Consider the following 22,920-nt stretch of genomic DNA (forward strand, 5'->3'; position numbering starts at 1 on the left):
AAAATTATTCACAGTATAAGTTTTGTCAAATAAGTAATTTAATATAGCTGAACCCCTGAATATGCATAGTCTAGAGTCTTAAAAGTCTTCCCGCTAGCTGTTCAGTTCGTGTTTAGCATCGTTTACTTCAACGTACAATCCTTATATACCACAGATAACAAATAATTTCCACGAATAAAAAGCTAGGCTAGGCTAAACCTCTTTGGTTCTTTAACTTTACCTCCAAAAATAATGTCTATTGGGCATCCTGTCCTTTCAAATCATCCGTCTAAATTTGTAAAAATATGGAATTCATATAATAATAAATAAAAGCGTATAAAACATGATCTGGAAATAAGAACAAAATGTTTGGAACCAATCAAGATTACAAACACTGGAAGGAGACACAGTCGTAAGTAATTTTTTATAAATATTTATTATTGCAACTAATGCCAATATATATTCCTATATTACATTACCTATTTCCATCCTGCGAAGATGCTTACTCAGTGTGCTTCGAGTTGCAGTGGATTTATAATAATAGTTGTCGTAATTTGCCGCCTTTTAATAGCAATACGCAGCACAATATGGCGTCTGCCCGAATTCTCGTCCGCGGGCCTGGAGATGGGCGCGGGAGGAATATGGTACCTTATCAACGGGTATCTGTCTGCGGGATACATGTAACTGGGGTAAGGAACTGTCAATTTAATATGCTGAATATTGAAATACAAGAAGTTATCATTGGGTGTTTTCGTCAAGGTACCGTTCGACGAGTTGGTGCGTTCGGCGGAGATGTTAGTTGATGCTTTAAACCTTCGCCGCTGCTACATGGACATATCCCATCAGTCATTCCCGCCGGGTCTAGCGTATTACCTTGACCATCATGAGGCACCACCCCGGGGTCCTAACAGACAAGGGTTGGTTGATTACGGCGGCGCTGTTGTCAAGTTTGATAGTATGTAGAAAATATTTATTTGTGTATTTGACACTTATAGAAGTTAAATTTAATGGTAATTCAGTCAACGTTTACTTAAATTGTATTCAAGATGCAACAGCAGACCAGTATATCAAACTATCAACGTGTTCTTCTGAAGAGTTGTGCAATGCGATTCCCTCAAGAATAATCAGCCCGACGCACTCTGATCACCGTAGTAGGTTAATTATTATATTTTCTTTTTTAAATTACTTTTTTATGAACAATTTTTAATCTGTATTTTGAATTTTATAGAACGAGGACAAACTTGTGTACAATAGCGTCGTGTGATGAAAAACAAATTTAATTGTATTATTATCATATCATTACAGTACATATGAGCGGTACACTAATGACGCTAAAGGCTGGGTCTAATCGAGAATCTTACGATAGCCAAGAAGAGCTGGAAGGAACTTTTAGAACGTCAGGTCTTATAAATCGTTTTCTCGCTCTAATAAAATTGCTTCTGTATTCTTACAAGAGTAATAGTAGTGGATGGTTTCATTACTTACAAAATAGCATTAAAACGCAGTGACCACGGCTCGTAAATTATGTAATATAACGACAGATCCATGGACATGCTTCATACCGGCCGACTGCAAATACCATTACCGTTGGGAGAAAGGCGTGGTCCAAATTTACCGGTCCGAAGCTGACATGAATGTCCACAATCCCTTGCCGTATAGGAACATCAGCTTCGTCAAGTACGTGGAGGATTTGTGTCGGCTCTCAGATATGATCGCCGATGGGCCTCTGTACGTATCTTTATAATTGTATGTCCTTTGAGTGAACTGACAATAGGTCTGCCTCATAATCCTATACGATAAGAAATAGTTAGTCTGTTTGTAAATATTTTAATCTATTGTTTATATAGTTTTGTATGTGATGTAAATGTAAATAATGACCGCATGGGAGTTATCTGTAATGGTAGCTTATCTTAAATTAATTTAAACCTTTGGGTTCAGTAGTAAAAAAATCGAAAACCACACACATTCCTAGTAATGAATTGAATTTTTATAGTGTCTATTTGACTACAAAATTAACACAGAAAAAAAAGGATTTCTCGGATTTTTTGTGGTAATTTTAATGAGCTACGTACCTTGGATTTATATGGATGATGTACTTTCTAAAATCGCTAGATTTTTCAGATCACTGAGACACCATGGAACGTAACGATCTAGCCTAAGACTAATAAGTCATTAAAGTTTAACCTAATTTACTAAATATGATATTTAACATAAAACGTGTTCAACAATACTACTAACAGTCTCTCTCTTTTAAATTCATCTAAATAAAAATGAATCCCTATTTACCTTAGTCACAGCATCACGTGTGAACGGCTGGACCGATTTCGTTAATTACTTTTTTGTTGTGTTTGCTATTGTCAGGAGAAGGTTCTTATGAAAGAAAAAAATTAAGAAAAGAGCGAGGAAGATCAGAAAATTTAACAATTGTTTTTACTTTACAATTCAAACTTTCACGTAATCTTATGGCGTTTGTATCTTACTGTAATTATCGACATGTATCGTCACGGTGTAAGTAGAATATCGTTTAAAATAAATGCTACGATCGGAGTTATTATATTGATAAAATACATATAAAATAATTACAGTCGCTAGCTATTTGTGGCATTAATCTTGAAAATCCCGATTTTTCACATTCCATGCCGGAATACCAACAAAGCCGTAAATACAAACAAAGAATGTTGAAGCATTTTTATTTAATTATATCAATTCGAAATCAATATTCATAGTTAAGACAGGACAACGTCTGTCGGGTCTGCTAGTTACAAATAAGAATGTTTTAAATGTGATTGCCAATGCTAGCTAATATAGATGTAAAACTTTCAGTAAATCCTTCTGCTACCGCCGACTTAGCTACTTGTCCTCCAAATTCAAGATGCACGTTCTTCTCAATGAACTTCATGAGCTTGCTCTGCAGAAAGCTGTCCCTCATCGGGACTTTTACAATATTAGGTATCCTCTTTAATTGGCACCATTCGTTTCATCGTAGTTATATAAAAATGATTGATTTTATGACCCACACTGCTAGCTTATTTTTCGATTATACACTTTCGTGTTTTGGTATTTGAAAAGTAAAAGTCTAATTTAATGTTTGTTAACATGAAAACGAGGAGCAGGGCGTGGCCCGGTGGCATCAGCGTGCGACAGCGGAGGTTATAGGTTCGAACTCTCGCTCGGTGTAGGACGACATCGTGAGGAAAACGGCATGTCTTCAACCCATAAAGAGTCTCATTATCTATTTGCCTATTTGAAAAAAATTACTACGATACACATACAGAAATAAAACGACCTAAATTATTGAAACGGTTTTAAAAAAAAAGGTTACTGTGAATTTTATAAACGTTATTTCAAATCATATTTATAGTTTCCTCTGGTGCCTGTCTAACCGCATTTAAACGCGTGATGTCGCAGGTACTTAAACATTATGGTAATGCTTATTCTAACAGTTATCCTAAATATCCCCTTTTAGAAAAGTGGATACTCATATACACGCAGCTTCCAGTATGAACCAGAAGCATCTTCTCCGCTTCATCAAACGCACCATGCGTACCTGCGCCGATGAAGTGGTGGCTGTCCAACGAGGAGTGCCCAAGACTCTGAAATCTGTTTTCGAAGAGATGAATCTGGATGCTTATGACTTGAATGTTGATCTACTCGATGTCCATGCAGTATGAAGTTTGAAAATATTTCTTGAACGTTCCTAAGTGTTGCTCTCGAACAAATTCAAAGAATACTGTTATTAATAGGCATAAATAATAATTATTTACGGCTTTCTCTATTTAGGATCGAGTTAATAAAACAATATTAAGTTCCTTGCAATCGAATGGCTCGCGAATTTACTTTTGGGGGGGGACTTTTTGTATCGCAAAAGTCGCGCGGGTCCGCAAGCATACAAAAAATTAAATTCATAATAATAAACGATTTGTCAACGTAAGTCTTAAGATGAGATTAGGGACCGTCTTTTATTTAGCATGACGAAGTTTTCCTCTAATAGGATAGAAATACATTTCATCGCTTCGACAAATTCAATGCGAAATATAATCCAGTCGGCGAAAGCAGATTGAGGGAGGTATTTCTCAAAACGGACAACTACATGAATGGAACCTATTTCGCTAGGATTATAAAGGTATTAAAAAATATAGATATTTTTAAACGTTCCTTTATACAAAAATATAAAATAAAATTTGCTATATGATCCAGGAAGTGATAAATGACCTAGAGGAGAATAAATACACATATTCTGAGCCGCGGATTTCAATCTACTGTAAGAGCAAGTCGGAATGGAGCAAGTTGGCTTCCTGGGCTCTGCGTAACGACGTTCACTCCGCGCACGTGAGATGGCTGGTTCAGGTGCCGCGGCTCTAGTGAGTCTCAATTGTGGATTAAAACCAAATATTAATGCGATCATATTTAATGAGAATATTATTACGAAAGTTTGTGTTTACATTTCTCGGTGTTTGCTCATAATTGGTTCCTTCACTGCATTTCAGAACATCGTAGGAACAGTTTCGCTAAATTTGAAAATGCTTTGTTCAGGAGGTTGTTCTAAGAATGTCAAATGTATACATTTTTATGGTTGATATAATTAATATTTCTTTTAGCGACATCTACCGAATCAGCAAGTTACTCAACAACTTCCAGGAGTTTATCAACAATTTGTTTGACCCTCTGTTTCAAGTCTCAATAGACCCACATTCCAATGTAGAATTGCACAAATTCCTAACGGTAACATAATTTTCTTAGTATGCATTTTGTAGCTTATAATAATTGATATAAAATTTAAACTATTTGAAGAAAATATACTGCCTCGGAGACAGAATTTCAAGGATTTTTTTAAAAATCTTGTACGAGAACTAATCGAGACTAAAACTATTTACGATACAATACATTGCAGGCGTTTAGAATGACAGTGTATCTTAATTTCCAGCATGTTATTGGATTTGATAGTGTTGACGACGAATCAAAGCCAGAAAATCCAATTCTTAGTGAAAATATGCGCAGCCCAGAGGAATGGGATGACGAGGAAAATCCACCTTACGCCTACTACCTCTACTACATGTACGCTAATATGGTGACTTTAAATCAGCTCAGAAAGTAAGTAATTTAGCTTTTCTATTTTACTAGCTGTGATTTCGATCGTAGCATGATGTATAGGGTAAAGCTTTTCTCGATAAATAGACTTTATAATATAAAGATTTGTTTCGCACATCGTTGTTCTATTCTCAATAGCTTCCGCAGCGTACGTGATTTAGGTTTTTTTTATTGTTTTTTTTTTTCACATTTTTGGTTACACTATCATAATTTTATACACAACCTTAACTTTTTCAAGTAGGTAACAATATATTATAGCCCATCAGGGATAACATAACGATCAATTGGTCTAGTAGTTGTGACAGAATCACTAATCAATTAATATTCAACAAGAAATATCTTATACAACTGAGAGAAGAGGAGCAAGATCAGTCGCCCCTGAATGAGCTACGTATATACACTGATGGCTCAAAAACAGGGTGTGGCTCAGGCGCTGGTATTTTCTCCTTTGATCTCAACATCAACATACACCTACCTCTGGGCACACAAAGCACAATCTTCCAATGTGAATGTGTCGCTCTAACCGAAGCAGCCAGAGCCGTACAGCGGATGGGAGTCAACGACTTTTACATTAAGCTCATATCGGACAGTGCATCCGTGCTGATGGCGCTCGGTAACGAAAACACAAACAGCAAACTAATACTGGAGTGTCACGAAGCACTGGAGGCAATAGCTCTAACAAATAGAGTTACCTTACAGTGGATTAAGGGACACAGTGGCTCTCTCGGCAACGATGCAGCCGACGAGCTTGCGAGAAGAGGCTCTGGTATGATACCTGCTGGCCCGCATCCGCTTCTCCCCTTGCCCTTCTCGCTAGTTCGAACCTGGATTCGCCAGAGATCCACTGTACTCCAGAATCAACGATGGTCGCGAAGTCTAGATTGCAAACAGTCCAAAATGGCTCTGCCGGCTGTGAACCCGCAACTTACTAAGCGACTTCTAAACCTGAACAGAACCAATCTCAAAACAATCATAGGGACAATCACGGGCCATTGTCTCCTTAACAAACATCTTTTCGTCCTAGGCGCAACAGACAGCCCCTTGTGCAGAGGCTGTTTCAGCGCAGAGGAATCAGTCACCCACGTAGTCCTGGAATGCGAGGCTGTGGCTAATCAACGTACAAAAATCCTCGGAACAGTGAGGTCGCTCCGCGAAGCCTGTGAAGTGCCCGGGAGACTTCTGTGCTTCTGGAAGGAGTTGGGCTGGCTAAATTAGCCAGGGCTTCTACGCACAACGGACCGACTACGTGTCTAAGTGCGGAAATTGAGTCCACCTACCTAAACCTAAACCTAAACCTGGTCTAGTAGTTTCGGAGTCTATATAATGCAAACAATTAAATCTGTCCTCTTTATAATAAGTTTTTAATATTTATTATTTAATTTCATCACTGTATACAGAGAGCGAGGCATGAATACTTTCGTGCTCCGCCCTCACTGCGGCGAGGCAGGCCCCGCCTCGCATCTCAGCGCCGCGTTTCTTCTTTCCGAGAATATTTCGCATGGTCTCGTACTGAGAAAGGTACCGTAGATCAATACGACAACTTTTTGTATAGGTCCATGTGTGGATTCGCATCATTTTGAAATTTCTCTAGATTTGTGTCAATATTTGTTATATATTCATTAACAATAAAAATGTATAATATTATGATTGTACGATCGGATATCAATTGACAGCCAACGGATGAGCTGACAACGTATGCAATATTTGCAGGTACCAGTCTTGCAATATGCCTACTATTTGGCGCAGATCTATATAGCGATGTCTCCTCTCAGTAACAACTCCCTCTTCCTCCGATATCACCGTAACCCATTACCCGAATACTTCGAGAAAGGACTCAATGTCACGCTCAGCACGGACGATCCCCTGCAGTTTCATTATACTAAGGTTTGTGTGTTTTTGATATTATTTCGTGATTTATTTACATGGAATGGTGAACACTCGGAACAGGCGTTTTTTTTAACTCAAAGAGGCTATCAAACTAATTACAATTCCTTATCTGATGACGTATAATTTGTCTGTATTTTATATTGCAGAATAGATAAGAGAAATGTCTAATCTCCAATTAATGATAATTTGTGACTGTATCCGATTCATCGTTAATTTTACGTTAAAAAACTTTTGGATCATCAACCGACTATACATCGTTAATAAGGAAAAAGTCGTGTTTGCAGGAGGCCCTGATGGAGGAGTACAGTGTAGCAGCGCAAGCCTGGAAGTTAAGCACCTGTGACATGTGTGAGCTCGCCAGGAACTCGGTCATAATGTCTGGGTTCCCACATGAGGTCAGAATTTATTTTATAGAGACGCAATGTTATTAGTTAAAAGATTTCTTTTACATCAACAGCCGTACGTTAAGTACGATGGCGGTTGTTTGGATATGTTCAGATATATGTTAAATTAATCACTTTGTTTGAAGCTGGGTAACGACTAGCTTGAATTGTTTGAAACGTTAGGGGTTGCGACTGATTGACAAGAAACCTGTCCTATTTAGGAGTTCGTAAACCTAATTGACACTTTCGGAAACAAGAAAAACAATTTATGAGTGCGGGAAAAACTAAAATGCTCATTTTGGCTTCAAATGTGCAATAACTGCTAGCTTACACACACACGGTTACATAACTCTTGGCTACAATTTTAGTTAGCATAGTTTATTCTGTTTTTATAAATGAATATGGAAAAGTAACCAGTGGTTCCACGGTGTCTCTTATGAAGACCGTGTAACAACATTTTCATTTAATTATCATTATTTTTCAGATGAAGCAACATTGGCTGGGCTCCCAGTACCAACGAGATGGTCCCGAGGGCAACGACATAACGCGCACCAATATACCGGATCTACGCCTCGCTTATAGACACGAGACACTTATTGATGAACTTGATAATCTGTTTAAAGTGCACATGACGTGACACTTTTACCTCCAATTGTGATAATAATTCACACGACCTGTCGTGACCATTTTCAATAATGTAACATTGTAATAAAAAAATAGTTTTGCTTTAAAGCGATCAATGGGATTTTTAATGTATTTTTTTTATTTTGTTTGCTCTCAAACCTTTATGGCAAAATGTTATAAAAAGGTTCTACAGTAATCTATAACCCGATTTCCGTAACGCTGTATTTCTCTACTATAACGCGAAGATTTCTCAAGTTATGATTCTGTAGTGAGAAATATATAATTGTCAAGGCCTCAATTAGTTTTGCGTACCTTTGCAACTGATTCAATTAAGTTGTTATAAAATTCAACTCTACTATAGTTCATAAAGTTAGTATTCCTAGTTAATGAATTATTAAAAAACGGTTTTACGAGTATACACGAATGAGTAGCCCGTAGACGTAATTTTTTTTACCACTTCACCTGTGACGAGAAGATAATTGTGTGGGCCTGGGTATCCGGAAGCTATATCCAGGATGATCCCTTTCCTCGGTGAAATAATTAGCGCTGGTCCGGCAGTCATGTGTCAGTATAATAAAAAAATAGCATAATAAATCACTCCAAACCCTGGATCCTTCAATGATGAATCAAAAAAAAGTAAATGCTATACGTATGTATGCGGTACTTAGTGCGCACGCGACAGCGCTTCAAAATTTTACTCCTTTGCGCCATTACGCCGGGACACTACCTACCACCTTCGGTTCGTGTGTCAAAGTCAAATCGACAATTGTCATCCTTCTTTGATTGACACCGATTTAGCGCGAACAATAATCTCTCATCTTAAAATAATATATGTCTCTGTGAACATTACTATTGTCATCAAGCTCATGGTTCTAGAATAAATTTTATCTTTACCGTGCGTGGTGATTGCTTTTGTAGGCTCTTAGGAAGCTTACTCAGAAGTGTTAACTCGCTGAGAAAAGAAGCGCTTAATACTGAATTTACTCTTTTTATCAACGTACTGTTATACGACGTCCCGGATTTAGAGTTAAAAAAAAAGGATTTATTTTACACAGAGGATTTATTTAGAAATGTAGATTTAGAAAGACAACTGCTCGGTTTGAATCGTAAAGTGGGACTAACTTTAGCTGAAAGATAATGCTCATGGCAGTTGAATAGGAGAATGCCAGCTTGCTAAAATAGAAGTTGACATAGGGTGGTCTCTAAGGTTTTAAATATATAACAACCCCCTCGTTATGAGGAAACTTACGGTTTATTTGTAAGTTTCCTTAATATTTAACAAACTCGCAAGCGGGCTACTGAAGGATTACTCTGGTTTTCCAGATTATTATCTTGCTCAACCGGGATATTATTGGAAACTTGAAGTTTTCTCGAACATTTGCCTTTCTTATAAAAATATACAAAAACAAAACTAAAAACTAGGATTACAGAGAAAATACTTAAAATAGGAAAGCTAACATGATTATTAAAATTATAAGGATTCTTGATCTCATTTAGATCCTTCATTGACATGTCTGAAATAGCTTTAATTGATTTTAAATTATCAAGGTTAATAATCTTGATTTTTGGAATAGAAAAGTTATTACTTAATTTGTTTACACTTTTACAACAATCATCGTCAATAATATCAAAATTCGAGGATACAGCGGGGACATATGTTTTAGGATACACTTTAGTCACCAACTTAAGGTTTTTATGAAAACCTACACAATCTATTGGTAAATTTAGTACACCTGTACCGGATATAACTAACTCAGATACATTTTGATTACATTCAATAGACAATTTAGTGGACTTTGATTGTACAAATATCCATTTGTTATTATTTAGCTTATGCCAAATATCTAAATCACCAAACATGACTTTAACAGGACAATTTTCTGGAAGGGTAGTTAAGGCTTTAGTAATTATTTCGATTTCACATGAAGGGTTATTAAGTACTGCGTAGACATCGGTTATTTCACAAAGGTAAGTATAGGGAAGTATGCTTTTACAATCATTTAAATCTTTGAGATAGATATAAGATAGTTTATTTGTGCTCAAGGCTAAAAATTGTTCCGAAGGGAGGATCATAGCGAAATAATTTAAATTACCCTCCGTATGTGGAATAGGCAATGGCACAGTTTTATAGATATTAAAATGTTCTAAGGTTACAAGTGGAATCTTTACAATAAACATTAATTTTTTGTTAAAATAGTAACAAGTTAAATCGGCTATATTAATTAGAATATGAATATTGCTTATTTCTATGTTTACAGGAAAGTCTCTATACTTAGGGAGTAACTTAAAATTATTTACAATATCATTGTACATTTGGTTTGGGGTTAGAACTGAAGGATGCAAGGTGTTACTTTTAATGAGTAAAATGGAATTGAGTAAGTCTTCCACCTTAAATGATAAAGTCAGTAAATTTGATTGCAAAATATTTAAAATGTTATAGAAATTATTCTTAAAATTAACCTCATTAAAAGCATTTGTTATATTGGATACCGTAGACGCTAATTCTTTGACGACACCATTCAATTTTGCTTGATTAAGGTTCATTTCATGTAAGGATTGATTTATATTGGAAATGGCAGATTGGGAAGCAATTACGGTTTTCTTCAATGTTCCTGAAATCTTTTTATCATTTTCATAAAGGGTTTTAATAGCGTCTTCATAGGTTTTCGCATCATCTTCGGTCAAGGTACCGAATATGTGTTTAAATACAGTGCCTATTCCGGAAAACCATGCGGATCTTTTCGAAACGTAATTATCGGATACTAGATGTGAAACGGCATTAAAGTCACGTTGGAGATCTTTAAGGATTGCTTCTAAAGGTTGCAATAAGTTATGACATTGCGAAACACCAATTAATTCGCTTCTCTGACAATAAGACTGAACGTTATTGAACACTTTATTTATGTCCATTATATGATTTTTTATGGGAATGATCTCTACGGGAATTACAATATGAAATTGGTCGTTTATTATCTTTAGTGTGCCAACAGGGTCGAAGAAGATCCCAGGACCTTTCACTATATTTTTGACATACTGATTTTCAGTTTCAGCTAGGGTGACATTGCAGAGAATTGCGATGACCCTGGAAAATATGTGAGCGTGTTATAATACTATTAAATGGATTAAAATAATGTTACTTATAAAAAGTAAAATACAACAATGAAAATTTATATAAACTTATCTTATAAAACTGGCATTTTAAATACCTATACAAAGTATATGTATATAATAAAAATAAAAACATTTATAAAATAAAATTTAAATTAGATCTCGTGAGCTGGTTTTACTTCATCAAAATGATGTTTAACATGACGTCGATTTATTAAAAGGTGTAAAGTATTATTATCGTGGACTTTAACGATTTTATAGGGACCTTTCCAAATTGGCCTTGCGCAGCCTGACGTGATTTTTTAAATAAACATAGTCACCTACTTTATACTGTATAGACCGCGTGTGTTTATCATAGTAGGTTTTTGATCTTTCTTTGGAAGTTTTGATATTTTCCAAAGCCTTTTCCCGAGAAATTTTTAATCGGTGATGGAGCATTTTAATATACTCTGGATATGTAACGTCAGGGCGTGATTCAAATATTGAGTCAGGGATATATGGCTTGTGGCCGAAAACAAGTTCATATGGAGTGAATTTAGTCGTTGTGTGGACACTACTATTATAGGTTAACATGGCGGTATATACGAACTTATGCCAGTTTGTCTGATTTTCATTTACGTAAGATTTTAAATATTCCTTTAAAGTTGAATGGCTTCTTTCTAAAGCACCTTGCGTTTGAGGGTGGTAAGGTGATGACCAAATTTGTTGAATCTTTAAAAATTCGCATGTGCGTTTAAATAATTCGGCAGTGAAATTAGTTCCTTGGTCTGTTAATATGGTTTTAGGGATACCAAATAGGGAAATAAAGTGAACTAAACCTTCGCAGGTTTCTTCTGCTGTAGCGTTTGATATTGGGTATGAAATAGAAAACTTGGTTAAATCATCCTGAAGAGTAAGTATGAATTTAAGTTTTTGAAATCCAGCTTCAGGCAAAGGGCCAACTATGTCGAGACTAATTCTTTCAAATGGGCGTGTAGCGGTAGTCGTGATTTGCATGGGTGATTGGTTGATCTTCCTCAGTGCTTTGTTTGATTGACATAATTTACAGTTTTGTATATTATTTTCTATATCTGTACGCATATTCTTCCAGTAATATCGTTCTTTGATTCTATTATACATCCTATTTGAGCCCAGATGTCCTGCAATTGGGATATCATGGTTTTCTTTAAGGATTTTAGTGATCTCGGAAGGAATAGGATATAGGATGGTATTATGGTGTATATTTACTGTTATGTTAGTATTATTAAATAAGTACATAAGCATGCCATATATTTTAACAAAGGAATGTTGTTCGAAGAGACTTTTAAAGTCAGATATGGCTATCTCTCCAATGTTCGCGGAAAGCAAGATATCGTCTCGGGCTGTTTTGAGAGTTTTGAATATATCTGGATATGTACAGTCGTCGAAATAGTAGACTTTGGTAAATAAAAGATAGTATATCTTGTTTTTATTTTCGATTTTTTGAAACGAATGTAGTTCTCTTTCTGAATTTAGGATATTGGCAGAGTCGGGTAGTGTGGACAGAATGTCTTGGAGATATGGATTTGATTCATCGAAGTCGATTGATACTGGGATTAAGATGGCTTTAGAATTACTCTTAAGGAGACTTTCATTGTGTTCCTTTATATGAGTGTTGAAGTTTTCATTTTTGTTTGAGAAAGTTTTCAGGAAGTCGTTGTAGTCAGTGTTAGAATTTGAAATGCCTTGAAGAGGTGAAAAGCATGAAGGGTTTTGTGAAGGTGAGTTGGTCTCATTCTCAGGGCTAGTAGTAGGAATCAACATTTCATCGTTTTCTAAAAGATCGATATTGGGTAGGCTGTCACTATCAGCATTGGATGTCGAAGGGAGTTGGATACCTAGATCATCTATTGTTAGAGGACTAAAGGGAAGTGGATCATTCTCACTTGAAGACGGTATTACTCGTTGAGAATTAGTCTGATCTTTGATAATTGGATTGACGGGAAATCGAGACAGAGCATCGGCGTTACTATTGATTTTTCCCTTCTTATATTCAATGTTGTAGTCGAACTCTTCGAGTTTTAAACGCCACCTTACAAGCTTGGATCCAGGATCCTTACAATTAAATAACCATTTGAGTGGTTTATGGTCTGTGAAAATTGTAAATTTGTTACCATACAGGTATGGTCTAAAGGTTTTAGTTCCCCATATGATAGCCAAGCATTCCTTTTCGGTAACGCTGTAGTTACTTTCGGCTTTAGATAGTGTTCTAGACGCAAAAGCGATGGGGCGGTCTTTTCCTATAGGCCCTTGTGACAAGATAGCGGAGATTGCATAGTTAGATGCGTCGCATGTGAGATTGAATGGTTGGTTAAAATCAGGGTAAGCAAGTATAGGTGCGGAGATCAAGCTATTTTTAAGAGTTTCAAAGGCTAACTGTTGTTCATGTTGCCACATGAACGGAACATCCTTCTTTAAGAGGTTTGTAAGGGGTTTAGCAATTTTAGACAGGTTAGGTATAAAACGACGATAGTAGGACACTAACCCCATGAAGGATTTAATGTCTTTAGGACATTTGGGTTGGGGAAAATCTTGGACTGCTCTGGTTTTTTCGGGATTCGGCTTGACACCTTCGTCAGTTATTATGTGACCGAGATAAGAAACTTCTTTGCGCAGAAATTCGCATTTATCTGGCTGAAGTTTGAGATTAAACTGTCGGAGTCTGTCAAAGACATTTGAGAGGTTTTTCATATGTTTTTGGAGATCAAATGAGTAGATTACGATATCATCTAAATAGACAAAGCATTGCAGCCCTTGCAGGCCTGATAGAGCGGAATTCATCAACCTCTGAAACATGAAAGGGGCATTTTTGAGCCCAAACGGCATCCGCGCAAATTCGAAGTGTCCTTGTGGGATGGAAAAAGCAGTTTTGGGAGCGTCAGCTTCAGACATTTTAATTTGATGAAAGCCGGAAGCTAAGTCGAGTGTACTAAAATATTTACATTTACCCAATTGGTCTAAAATTTCTGAAATATTAGGAATAGGGTAAGAATCTCCAATAGTGATATCATTTAATCGGCGATAGTCGATAACAATGCGCCATTTACGCTGACCAGAAGCATCGAGCTTTTTTGGAACTATCCAGATCGGAGATGACCATGGAGAAGTCGACGGTTTGATAATTCCTTCATTAAGCATTTTATTAATCTGATTGTTTACCTCTTGTTTATGCACTTCAGGAAATCGATATGATTTTGTATTAATGGGTACAGAGGAAGAAGTTGGTATCTGGTGCTCGAGAGCATTAGTACAAGTCAGAGAATCTTCAGGGAGGTGGAATATATCCGAAAATTCACCGCAAAGATTAAATAATGATTCTCGTTCTTCGTTATTAAGGTGAGTGACTCTTAAAAGGTCTAAGACCTGCTCAGTTCTGTTAACGGCATTGTTGGGGATTGTATGAGATATATTGAATATTTGGTGATTTTCTTTATTTTCCAAGGGCGTAAGTTTTAATTTTAAGTTTGAGTTTAACGTAATTGGAGATTCAGAGATATTTACAACAGAAATGTTTATTCTAGAATTAGGTTTCACCTTGACAATGCAGTTAGCAATTAGAATTGAGTCGACGGGATTTTGATCTACCATCAAGCCTTCACCTATTTCTGGATTAAGTACCGAGCATTCTATGATGGTTTCAGTTCGGGGAGCAATAGGATATATTGGTTCATTAAATTTTAAAGCAAGTTCAACTTGACTAATCGTAAGCGATTCATTCCTAAAATCAATGTTTGAGTAGTTGTCTGATAGGAAATCGTTTCCAATTATACCATCGTAAGGAAAATTTATGTTATCAATAATGTGAAATCGATACTTCAGAGAGTTGAATTCGATAGGTATACGTCCAAATGATCTCATTGGTTTATTTGCAGTTCCAATTCCTGAAAATGTTATAGTGTGTTCGTCTATTTCAGGCATGTTTTGAATAGATGATTTCTTTATAAGGCTAATAGATGCACCACTGTCAACAAGGAGCTTAAGTAGTTTGGTAAATACAGAGGTTTGAACTTCCACAAAGGGTAAGTATTTTTCGGATGGATTTTAAGTAACGTTATGTATTTTGTTATATATATTGTTTTTTATCTCAGGCGTGGTGTTTGGGGTATCGACCATGGATGTTGTAAGAGGAGATATGGCAGGCATATATTTTAGAGTGCCAGATACTATAGATGCATATGTCCTTTGTTGGGAATTTATTGCACCATTGTTAGAATTAGGGTTATGTGGTACAGAGGATTTTGAAATTGATTTATTAACGTTGCTACCACTATGAGTTTGACTACCCTGCTGTGTGACCTTGGATTTAGAAATAGGAGCATGGTCTTCGTTTTGGGGCTGGTTACCCTGCTGTGTGACCTTGGATTTAGAAATGAGAATATGGTCTTCGTTTTGGGGCTGGTTACCCTGTTGTGTGACCTTGGATTTAGAAATATGAATATGGTCTTTATTTTGGGGCTGGTTACCCTGTTGTGTGACCTTGGAATTGTAATAGGATATAGAATTTGCGGTGTCATTTGGATATAGCAATAGAGGACGTTGAAATTTCGGACTCGGGAGACACCGTCGGGAGTCCTTTATTCGTTTAAAGGATTATCTGTCTCATCGACACCATAATCTTCATAAGAAGCTATTGCATGAATCGGTTGGTTCCGATTTTGAAAGGAAGTAGTAGGGTTTGTGCGGTTGTAGCTTGAATTTTGATTGTTTCCAAATTTCCTATTATTGTATTCTCTTTTGCGACAACCTTCAATAGTATGCCCTGGAGCCTTGCAATATCGGCACACTATAGGATTAGAGGGCCTAAACGCGGCAGATGTTGTATTATTATTAGTGCCATGTTGTAAAGCTGATCTATTTGGTGGATATGATGAGTGAGATGGGCGGAATCGCGCCTGATTCTGAGTATTTGGAGTTTGGGCGTCATTAGTGTTTCGTCGTGTCAAAGCATTGATAATCTTTTCTTCCGAAGTAGCGAAATTAATGGCGTCGTTCAAAGATTCAGGTCACGGCATCGAACTACAGTAGACAATCTTGGATTTAGGCCGACTACAAACGTGTGTAACGCTAAGTCTTTCATAGCTGCGACGCGGCCTGCCAGTTCGTCCTTTTTCTTAGTAGGGATAGTTATATTAATTTCTTTTACACAACAAGCCGTTTCTGCGCGTCCTTCTAATTGACTTACAATATATTTTAGTAAAATGTCCTGTTGGTTTTGAGTAGCAAATTCTACCGCATTTCTACAATTATTTAAAAATGCACTTAATTTTTCGCGGTTACCATCGAATTTATTTATGAATTTAATTAGTATATTTCAATCAACGTCTGTGGCTGACCTATTCTTAGACTCGCGTACAATAACATCTTCCTTAGGCATTGTCACGTAGGATATGGCTTAGACAAAACAATACTGATAACGACGCGTCGACGGCTAGCGTTACTGAGAACTGATTAGGCGATGCACTGATTTCTAATTGGTATTGTAACCAATTATGAGATTGTAATTTTATAAAACAACCTTTCTATTTTTAGCACTTTAAACTTCACTAATTGTTTTCACACAACACACTGAAATACGAATATATAGGATTTTTGAAGACTTACTGGGATGCTGCAGTTTTACTGATGAACATCTAACTAAACTACTAACTAACGAATAACTGTATGTAGAAGAGAGTGCCTACGTCTGGCTATGCTCTCGGAGTGTAACTCCCATGATTTAGTTAATCGTTATGAAACGAATAACTGTATGTAGAAGAGAGTGCCTACGTCTGGCTATGCTCTCGGAGTGTAACTCCCATGATTTAGTTAATCGTTATGAAACGAATAACTGTATGTAGAAGAGAGTGCCTACGTCTGGCTATGCTCTCGGAGTGTAACTCCCATGATTTAGTTAATCGTTATGAAACGAATAACTGTATGTAGAAGAGAGTGCCTACGTCTGGCTCTGCTCTCGGGGTGTAACTCCCATGATTTAGTTCGCTATGATCGAATGTAGAAGAGAGTGCCTGCGTCTGGCTCTGCTCTCGGGGTGTAACTCCCATGATTTAGTTCGCTATGATCGAATGTAGAAGAGAGTGCCTGCGTCTGGCTCTGCTCTCGGGGTGTAACTCCCATGATTTAATTCGCTATGATCGAATGTAGAAGAGAGTGCCTGCGTCTGGCTCTGCTCTCGGGGTGTAACTCCCATGATTTAGTTAATCGTTATGAAACGAATAACTGTATGTAGAAGAGAGTGCCTACGTCTGGCTTTGTATGCTCTCGGAGTGTAACTCCCATGATTTAGTTAATCGTTATGAAACGAATAACTGTATGTAGAAGAGAGTGCCTACGTCTGGCTATGCTCTCGGAGTGTAACTCCCATGATTTAGTTAATCGTTATGAAACGAATAACTGTATGTAGAAGAGAGTGCTGACGTCTGGCTCTACTCTCGGGGTGTAACTCCCATGATTTAGTTCGCTATGATCGAATGTAGAAGAGAGTGCCTGCGTCTGGCTCTGCTCTCGGGGTGTAACTCCCATGATTTAGTTCGCTATGATCGAATGTAGAAGAGAGTGCCTGCGTCTGGCTCTGCTCTCGGGGTGTAACTCCCATGATTTAGTTCGCTATGATCGAATGTAGAAGAGAGTGCCTGCGTCTGGCTCTGCTCTCGGGGTGTAACTCCGACGATTTGGGAAATCGTACATAGGGATCATCACGCTTATAATTCTAAGATAGCCTGAGTGAGCAAAATGCACAGCTTTGGCTCGTACAAATACATAGCTTCAATCCGATTTCGGCCGTTCGGCTTGGTGCAGCATAATTTTCAGCGCTTTGCCGGCTCGCAAACCGTACCGGCCGATACACCAGCCGCGCTCAATCGCGCTACTATCAAAAAGTCTGATGTTAATTCGGAAATTTCATCACCAAAGCTTATTCATATTTTATCTGAAAGGAAAGCAGAGCTGGAGATGTGCCTCCTCAGCGTTCCAGTGAAATGCAAGCATGTGTTTATGTTTGCGGGTTTATTGTGAAAAAGATGGCACCGAATTGTTATATTATAAAAGATCGCAGTCACACCGAACTGAAATTAACTGATGATTGGGACAAAGATTGGCTAAAGGAATGTAAAGAACATTCCGTAGTCAATATTGAAACAATTATTAAAAGCACAATTGCTATCAGTATGAAAAGATTTTCTAAAATAAAAAATCATGAAAGAGAAAAATTAAATTACAAATAGAATTAATTTATGTTTTATGTTATAGCAGGCAAACGTGTAAGAGGCTCACCTGATGTGAAGCGATACCGCCGCCCATGGACACTCACATTGCCAGAAGGCTCGCAAGTGCGTTGCCGGCCTTTCAAGAATTGGTACGCTCTTTTCTTGAAGGACCCTAAGTCGAATTGGTTCGGAAATACTTCAGTGGGCAGCTGGTTCCACATAGTGGTGGTGCGCGGCAAAAACTGCCTCAGGAAACGCTCAGTTGTGGAACGGCGGACATCGAGGTGATACGGATGGAATTTTATTAGACCGAACAACTCTTCTGAACACTCCCCATGGTAAATGCGGTAGAAGATGCAGAGGGACCCAACATCTCTACGCAACGCCAAGGGATCGAGCCGCACGGAAAGTGATTGGTCGTCGACGATTAACTATTATTCTTTGCATTAACTTGTCATTCAATAAGGATAATAATTTTACCACAATAAATATTTTATATGCAGCGGTCGAAGTCTGTGGTAAACCTTTTACAAATAACGTAGATTTTCTCATTAATCCTAAAGTTGACTTATTTTATATCTTTCAAAATTATTCTGCCGCCACGCCCCGTGCTTTATATAATAAGTACTTGTTAATAAGCCTATACAATGAGACTTTTTTTATTAATTATTGTGGTTTAATAAATGTTACCCATGTACACTTGTTTTATTTCCCTACATGAAATTATTCATAAAAATTCTTTACTTGCATACGATTTTAAATACTCGCGCCAGGCCGAGTACCGGTGGCATCAACTGAAGCGTTGGTGTAAGCATTTTTTTACTATGAAGTTGTTTTTTTTATATATGCCAAATGGGTACTTCGCCAGTGTCGTGTGGATGGAGAAGACAGGAAGGAGATTGATCGGTAAAAATAATAATGGAGTTAATTTTGAATATGCACCTAAAAAAATTGTTAAAATTCGATTGTTAGTTTTAAGACAGCACAGATAATGAGTAACAATATTATTAAATACTATTTCCTATTTATGAATAATTTATCTACTACACTTTAGTTTTATTGCTTTTTATATATTTACATAAAAAATTACAATATGGACTAAACACAAACATGTGAAGTTGTTGTTCTACGATAGAAGTAATAGTGTTCTGTGCCTTTAACTCACCGTCATGATTCGACTTTCGAGCAATGTATCAATTTGAATTCTGAAAACATCGACGTTTTCTGCCAGTGTCAATGTCATTTCATTTCAAATGCGTACTATTGGCAAATAATAAAGGCGAGTATAATTAACAGAATCTCTTAAATCATGTTGCTTCGTTTTAATCACATCATAACATTTATTATTTATACTTTTTCACTAGATGACTGATTACTACAATTAATTATGTAATATGTTTTAAATTACTGATTTTTTAACAGTTTGGTATTAAGGAAACTGATAAACAGAGAGTTAAATTATTGTTAAAAGCTGTCATTTTCTTGCATATTTAAATGGATTTGCCAACGAATTAAGATGTCCTACATCTCGATTCGGAGGAGAAAGGAGAGGAGTGTAATAACTACATAGTATTACATAATACAGAATATATTACCTACCAAGGAGATCTTGAGTAAACAAACAAAACTTAATTGTATTTTATAAAGTCGCGGCGAGATGTTACCACTGAGTTCCCACCCCAAATACAAAAGCTCATTTCTGCTCACATCAAATAGTGACAAGCAACGATCGCTAAGACACGCAATTTAGGAGCGCGTGATTGGAAACGTTTGCTCAATGAATCAGAATACTATCGGCGATCGGATGCAGGCAGGCGCAAAGCACGAGATCCGCGTTTTTGTCATCGACTATAATATTGAAAAGTGTTTAAGTAGTAGTTCGTTTGTAGTTAAAAATTAAGAAATGTTGATAACTTGCAATTTGGACCAGGGAAATTTAGGCGTGGGCGTATAACCGACGAACAAAACCCGCATCAGGCCTACGGCGCCGTTCTCACCAATATGCAATGTATCGTTATTCGGAAATCCTTATTTCCGTATTTTATAAATTCACTTTGAAACTACGACTACTAGAATCAGCCCTTGTACAGCCTTGTGTACATCCCCAAGTGCCGCAATCACGATTGCGATGGTCGCATTGTGAAACAGCGTAGAAGTGGAAGTCTTTGACTCTTTCAATCTTTTCTAAAGAGTAAACTTAAATAGGCAACTTCTGGACGGACAGGCTCTCAGATAGGCCGCATTTCAATTAACATCGGGAGGGATACTAAATAAAACTGTCGAACGACGATAGTAATAACAACTGGACTATTAGTAATCGCTTCGAATCTGCGATATGTATTGGTGTATATATGTATAGTATATAAATATAATTAGATTTTTCGTAAACCCATCAAACTGAATATACCATGCTTAAGACGTTTAAGCATTAATACGTTTATTTGTATAAATGCACGTTGCTTCGGCCAAACGTCTATAATATCGTAATATTTTGAAAGTGGTTTTTGTTAAAACACCAATATAATCTATTAAACGATGCACTATGGTTTGTGCTGAGCATTTGTGGCGGGAACGGAGATGAAGAAACATTAATGGTCCATGAATGAGATGAGAATAAATTTCACATTACTTTATTTAAATTGCCAAATTAAACAAACTGCTATTTTTATTCGTATACAATGCCAATGTATTACATTATCAATAAGTGTATCTATATAGTTATAATTACATTGACCTATGACGTTGAGCCTCCCTCACTTTTGCAGTACGTCTACAATGTGTGGTTGTGCAGGTGTGGACTCCAGCCCTGAAGGCATGCTGGCGGTTATAGTGGAAAGGCTGCATTGTCCATGAGACATTGCAATGGTCTGCATGTGGCTTTTTTTAATTTTGATAAACGCATTATAATTATTATATGTCTCGACAATGGTCTATCCGATCAACCAAAACATAAACTTTAGTGTTGTACATGAAGACGCACTTTGTTTGTTAATATTGACAGAGGAAACAAAATGTAAGAAAAAACGATCAAGGGCTGATCTAATAACTTTGGAAATGGACAAAAATGCATGAAATGGTGAAATTAGGTCGACTTTCGACATCAAAAGACAATTTAAATGTCCCGGGAGAAATGACATTTTATAATATAAACAGACAGAAAAAAATAAAATATTTATCGTAAATGTAAATTTTGCCATATTAGTCTTAAGTAAATAGTTTTTGATCACTTTGCCGTGGTGGTTAATGGCGTGGTATGGCGTATAATGGGGGTCCTAGGTTCTTATTCCAACTATTCTTTTCTCATTTCCCCAAAGAAAATCAACCATGTTTCGTGTCTTTATAAACATGAAAGTGGTCAGAAATCTTGCTTAACGCCCTACCCATATCAAGACCGAAGACCTAATAAATAATTGCGAAGAAAGATAAAAATCATTGCCGGCGCAGCTCGCTGAAGATAATTCTGAGTCAAGGCATTTGATACGGAAATTATAGTTCATGAACTTTGAACTTTACTGTGGAACTTAAGCATGCTGCCATGATTGTTTATTAATAACAGCACAAAATTATTATAATTAAAATACATCACACGATCTGCGAGCGTATGCTTTTGATTTACGTGAGACATGAAGTCAAATAAAGTGCGCGCCATAAACCCACAGAATAAATAATCGTACTTAAAAGCCTCAAGCCGAGTTTACCGCGCCTTTCTGATTTTTTTATTTCAATTTTCGCATGAAAACTTGACAAATGTTGTGTGCAATTCATTTAGTTGATTGCATTTAATATTAACAAGGTTTCGCGGATTTTGGCCTGTTGCGTGTCCCTGAATAAAAGATGCTTCATCGCCGCTGAATAATGCCTCCATTGTCTTCGTGGGATTAGGACGAACGGATGAACTTGTATGTTTTATAAAATTACAATAATTTTCTCTGCCTGTTTCGGACTTTGACAAAACAAGACGTTTGCAACAACGCCGTTCCAGAACTGAGCGTTTATTAAGACAATTTGCCGCGCACCACCACAATGTGGAAACAGCTGCCAAAAAGCTGCTGAAAAGAGCGTACCAATTCTTAAAAGATCGGAAACGCACTTGCGAGACTTCTGGCAATGTGAGTGGCCATGATGTACCATTTAACATCAGATGAGCCTCTTGCCCGTTAATCCCTTGTTTGCAAAAAAAGGCTTACTCGAATCACCTAAGAATCACCACAGATTATTTCAGACATCTACAATGGCAGTATCGTCATCATCGAATCTCAAGTTTATATTTGGTTGCCTAAACTATTTCCTGACTTCTTAAGAATAAGAATAATGGCATCCTAAAATAATCTAGAGGCGTTGCAACCCTTGATCGGAGACATACATATAGATATATATATAGAGAGCAAAATATCCGTCGGTGAGCAGTCAGGGCTGAAACTAACCTCATGGGCCGTACGCTTCATGACAAAGCTCGGTATCGAGGCATCTAGACGTTTAGGAAACTCACCGTTTTAGATGCAGACTTATTGTTTTGTAAATACATTAATTGGCGGTTTGTTTAATAAATAAATAAGCTCCGTGTTACATCGCGTCATGAAACATCAAAGATCTTTCAGTCAAGTTTAATTTAAATTTTTATCCACAGTTTA

The 22,920-nt window shown here is 37.0% G+C and overlaps 1 protein-coding gene across 1 annotated transcript; it reads left to right on the forward strand.

Moving 5' to 3' along the window:
• The first annotated feature begins 248 nt into the window (after positions 1–248).
• LOC123720865 (AMP deaminase 2-like) lies at positions 249–8,077 on the forward strand. The gene is made up of 16 exons (XM_045677682.1): positions 249–391; positions 551–668; positions 739–934; positions 1,026–1,130; positions 1,285–1,380; positions 1,521–1,707; positions 2,803–2,928; positions 3,446–3,644; positions 3,971–4,102; positions 4,177–4,340; positions 4,578–4,701; positions 4,904–5,070; positions 6,465–6,585; positions 6,778–6,951; positions 7,239–7,349; positions 7,822–8,077. Exons 1-16 carry the CDS (start codon positions 345–347, stop codon positions 7,972–7,974), a joined length of 2,220 nt encoding a protein of 739 aa, XP_045533638.1. The 5' UTR covers positions 249–344; the 3' UTR covers positions 7,975–8,077.
• The last annotated feature ends 14,843 nt before the right edge of the window (positions 8,078–22,920 follow it).

Source organism: Pieris brassicae, chromosome 2 (genome assembly GCF_905147105.1).
Source record: "Pieris brassicae chromosome 2, ilPieBrab1.1, whole genome shotgun sequence".
NCBI lineage: Eukaryota > Metazoa > Arthropoda > Insecta > Lepidoptera > Pieridae > Pieris > Pieris brassicae.

What these genes read in the sequence shown, in the direction of transcription:
- LOC123720865 (XM_045677682.1), top strand. Translation starts at nt 345, where the DNA reads ATGTTTGGAACCAATCAAGATTACAAACACTGGAAGGAGACACAGTC. An exon ending in ATGGTCTCGTACTGAGAAAG is followed by an intron (nt 6,586 to 6,777) that starts GTACCGTAGATC and finishes CAATATTTGCAG; the next exon opens with GTACCAGTCTTGCAATATGC. An exon ending in TGTCTGGGTTCCCACATGAG is followed by an intron (nt 7,350 to 7,821) that starts GTCAGAATTTAT and finishes ATTATTTTTCAG; the next exon opens with ATGAAGCAACATTGGCTGGG.